The sequence below is a fragment of the Caenorhabditis briggsae genome (assembly GCF_000004555.2).
Source record: "Caenorhabditis briggsae complete genome, chrI, whole genome shotgun sequence".
Taxonomy (NCBI): domain Eukaryota; kingdom Metazoa; phylum Nematoda; class Chromadorea; order Rhabditida; family Rhabditidae; genus Caenorhabditis; species Caenorhabditis briggsae.
The window spans coordinates 6603136-6607558 of record NC_013489.2 but is presented as its reverse complement, the minus strand read 5'-3'; the positions used below and the strand labels follow the sequence as shown (position 1 = coordinate 6607558).

The following is a 4423-nucleotide window of genomic DNA, read 5'->3' as shown; positions in this document are numbered from 1 at the left end:
GCTAAAAAACCGTGCGGCAAAACCGTGCCAGGGTTGCAATTTATGCTCCGCCCCTGACTCCGCCCACTTTTCTCCGGAGTTTTTTCTCCGGAATTTGCGGGGTCTCATTTTTCACAGAATTTCCACAGTTTTCAATCGAAAAAGTTCAGTTTCCATCCTCGTTTTTAGTGGAAATTTTTATGAAAGCTGTTCAATCAAATAATGGTTTTTTATTGCAACAAAACTTGTCTCCTCCTATTTCCCTCTTCTCCCCATTTGCCCCGTATCATCATCATACATGCCGTGTCGATTTTTATATACGACATACAGAGACGAGATAACACATGCATACATAAAATACAACTTTTTTGAGGATAATCGCTTTACTGCCAAAAATCAAGTGTGCACGAAAAACCATTTTTTTTAGAAACTGTCCTTCGAGTTCTTCTAGTTTCTCACCCAGCTGATCATCGCCTATCAACTGACTGTCATTTTTCTGTCTGCTTCTCTAATTCTCTCTCACTCTCGTCACTCTTCCCGGGGGTCGGGACACTGACTCATCTGCGTCTCCATTAAAGAGCCATACTATTTTCAACACGGGGATGAGGTCCCGTGAGAAGTGAAAAACCCTCCCGAGAAAGAGAGAGAGAGAAGGGTAAAAACGTATATTGTCATATGGTCTTTTGTTTGGAATTTTTGTCTTCCCCCTGTCGACTTTTCGCGCTCTTTTTATTTTTTTTTCGGTCTGTGAGAGTTCCAAAACTCATTTTGACCTTCTGATTTATTGCCTGAAGAGTCACTCTCTCTCTCTCTCTTTTTTTTCATAGAAACAGTTGATTTTTTTTGTTATGAAATTCGAATTTTCTAGGCCACCGATTTCTTAATTTTCCAAATTTTGACCTTCATATTTTTCGAATTTATAGAATTTTCAGAATTATATCGGGGTCGATTGGAAAGAAACGAGAGAATCCAAGAAGAAAATTTGTCGCCGAAAACGCTAAGAGAGTAAATTCTCTCTTAAACCCCGGCGGACAAACTGGAGCCCCGTAGGTCACTGGATTCTTTTTGTCTGTGACGGTGAGTCAGTTTTTTTGGAATTTCTCAAAAAGTTGGCACTTTGAAATGTTGACATGATCGAACACTGATCATATGGTCGGCGGCTCATGTGATTCATGTTTGATTGAGGAAACAAAAAATATACAGAGAGCGTCACAGATACTGAAAAAAGAAGTACTGTAAAATGACAGGTATACTAGAATAGTAGAAAAAATCGAAACAGTTTTCAGAATTGTCCAATTGATCTCCCCGTCGCCCTCTCCTTTTCTTCTCGGAATTTGAGAAAACGAATCCAGAGAAAAGATGGTCAGTTCAGGCGAAGATAGAGCGGCTGCTGGGAAATCGGCACCGCCTGGTGATGACGTGGCAAGTGATTCGGATGCGGATGGAGCTGAAGAAGTGAGCATTTTTTTTTCGGAAATTTTAAAAAATTGAAAATCTGGAAGTTGCAAAAAGTATCCTGAGATTCCAAGAATTCTATAAAAATTCAAAAATTGAACTTTCTTGTTATTTCCTATCAAGAAAATCAAGAATTTCCAATGTTTTCAGATCCTAGAAGAGTCGCCAGACAAACGATGGTCGAAACGGAGAGAGCAGGTGAAACAGAGAGATGTTCCCGGTATAGATGTCGCATATTTGGCAATGGATAATGAAACTGGTGAGTCGTTTTGGAAATTTGAAAAATCTAATTTTTTGGAACTCAAGTTTTGCTCAAAAAAAGCTAGATATTAAACAAGAGATAAATCCTAAAACTGAAAATTTCCAGGCAACGAAGTCGTCTGGAACGAGGTACAATTCTCGGAACGAAAGAATTTTCGTGCCCAGGAGGAAAAGATTAACGCCGTGTTTGACAATCTGACGCAGTTGGTACACACGAATCTAGTCAAATTTCATAAATATTGGACCGATTCGAAGTCGGAAAAACCCAGGGTGAGTGTTTGAAAAGCTAAAAAATGTGACTTAAAAACAACAAAGATTGATATACATCTTTAAAAAATTAAAAAAAGGTTATTGCCCCGAACGGGATTCGAACCCGCGAAAAAAAAAATACAAATTTTCTCAAATGATCGATCTTTTATGTTGAAAACGGTTCACTGATAACCTAAAAATCGAAACAAAAAAAAACAAAAAAGGTTATTGCCCCGGACGGGATTCGAACCCGCGATCGGTTACCCGAATGAGATCATAAGTCTCACGCCTTAGACCACTCGGCCACCGGGGCACCCATTCTGAATAATGTGCAACTGGGTTATATGTCCGCGTTTTGAGGGGAAAATTAGGAGAAATAGGTTTTCGAGTATGAGGATGACGATGAGAATGGTTATGAGGGGAAATAATAAACATTTGAAAAAAAATTCCAGAAATTTGGAATTTTGAAAATTCGAATTCGTTTTTTTAGACCAGAAAAACTACCAGCTATTTCAAAGACCTGCTAAAAACTATACACGAGAGAACTTTGGAAATTATAGCATTTCTCCGAAATGCAAGCTCCCTAATTGTTTTTCTAAAAATTGTTGTTTCCTAGTATATTTTTACTCTAAAAATATAGTTTTGTCAGCCGAATTGCAAGAAAAAATACAAATTTTCTCAAATGATCGATCTTTTATGTTGAAAACGGTTCACTGATAACCTAAAAATCGAAACAAAAAAAAACAAAAAAGGTTATTGCCCCGGACGGGATTCGAACCCGCGATCGGTTTCCCGAATGAGATCATAAGTCTCACGCCTTAGACCCCTCGGCCACCGGGGCACCCATTCTGAATAATGTGCAACTGGGTTATATGTCCGTGTTTTGAGGGGAAAATTAGGAGAAATAGGTTTTCGAGTATGAGGATGACGATGAGAATGGTTACGAGAAAAACAAATAAAAGTTGGGAATTTTTAATTTTCGAAAATCCAGAACTTGAAAATTTGGAAGTAAAGTATTTAATTTTTGTTTCAGATAATATTCATCACCGAGTACATGTCGTCTGGTTCAATGTCGGCATTTCTGCAACGAACACGAAAAGCTGGATCACCGTTGAGTATCAAGGTAAGAACCTTTTAAAATTTTACGTCTGAAAATCTGAAAATCAGAAATACCAAAATGTTCAAAAAGTCCTGTTTCTTATATTCTGAATTCTTCAAAACCACAGAAATCTTTCAGGCGTGGAAAAAGTGGACGACCCAAATCCTATCAGCCCTCAACTATCTCCACTCATCGGATCCGCCGATAATTCATGGAAATCTGACGTGCAACACTGTGTTCATTCAACAGAACGGACTCATCAAAATCGGGTGTGGTAAGTCTGACGTCTCAATCGCTGGCCTAACGTTTACTCTTAAGAATTTTCTAGGCCCTGTATGTTATTTTATGTGCATGCTGATGATTTTTTCTGAGTTTTTTGAAAATTTGCCTTTTTCCTGAAATCACGAAATTCCCCTTGTTTCTTGTTTTAACAAGTCTCTTCTTTTCTAGAATCTTACTGAATTTTTTAGGTCTTTTTTATTCATTTCCCTTTATTTTTTGTCATTTTTATCACCCCTCTTCTCTTCAGGTATCTCGATGTGTAAAGACGTCAGTGGACACAACCTTCTTGGTGGGTGGAGCCTATTTATATACATATTCTTTGGGCTTTTCTCTAACCCCCTACCGTGGTGTTGTTGTTTTTCAGAACATTTATAGCTAGTGTGATCACTGTCTTTTTCCTCTTCTATCCTTGCGGTTCTCTATCTATCCGAAGTTCTTTGGTTTTGTGATCGTTTTTGTGCATGTCTCTTGTGTCTAGATTTTTTAAAAGTTTTGTTTTTTGGGTTTTATAACATTGTATAACAAAAATAGTTTTTTTGAACATTTTAAAGGAGGCCAGGCACCAAAAAAAGTTTTCTTGATATTTTGCATAGAGAACCCCCATGAGGGGTTGAACTCATGACAGGGGTACAGCACCGCTACCGGCTGAGCTACGGGGGCGCGAAGGCGCCTGACGACCGATGGTCTACATAAGCGCGGCGCGATTTCGTCCCCCGAACTGTCCCCCTTAATTTTTGCTGTCTCGCCTCCTTTGAAGTAAAATTAACATTTTGGGCACAAAAAATTGGAGCTGACGAAGAGAAACACCGTTGGCCGTGGAAGAAGGTCCCAACGACAACTACCGTAACCTAAACAGATTATCATGCTTCGGTTTTGTTATCGATTTTTGTGCGTTTTCCGTCAATTTTTTCCCGACGTAAATCGGCTGAAACTAGATAATAAATGCGGAAAACCATACTTGTAATCCGAGCGTTTGCCGGACCTTCGCGGGCCCTGCCATAATTTCTTTCAGAATCTATATTTTCGAACCAACTAAATCAGATATGATAAAGCTCCACGAGTACTACAAAACGGTATTATTTGGAATACTGTATCTTA

General features: G+C 38.8%; 1 protein-coding gene and 2 non-coding genes across 3 annotated transcripts in view; 1 reads left to right on the top strand and 2 right to left on the bottom strand.

The window, feature by feature from the left end:
- Positions 1–1338: 1338 nt before the first annotated feature.
- Positions 1339–4423, top strand: part of Cbr-hpo-11 — a gene marked incomplete at both ends in the record, with an annotated part of 7298 nt that continues 4213 nt past the window's right edge. Inside the window, 5 exons of the mRNA XM_002646575.2 lie at positions 1339–1434; positions 1585–1693; positions 1802–1965; positions 2978–3067; positions 3182–3317. Of these exons, the coding sequence (XP_002646621.2) occupies positions 1339–1434; positions 1585–1693; positions 1802–1965; positions 2978–3067; positions 3182–3317 (595 nt within the window). The remainder of the gene's footprint in view (positions 1435–1584; positions 1694–1801; positions 1966–2977; positions 3068–3181; positions 3318–4423) is intronic.
- Positions 2174–2257, bottom strand: CBG28849. Its single transcript has one exon. It is a non-coding gene (tRNA).
- On the bottom strand, positions 2702–2785 carry CBG28269. Its single transcript has one exon. It is a non-coding gene (tRNA).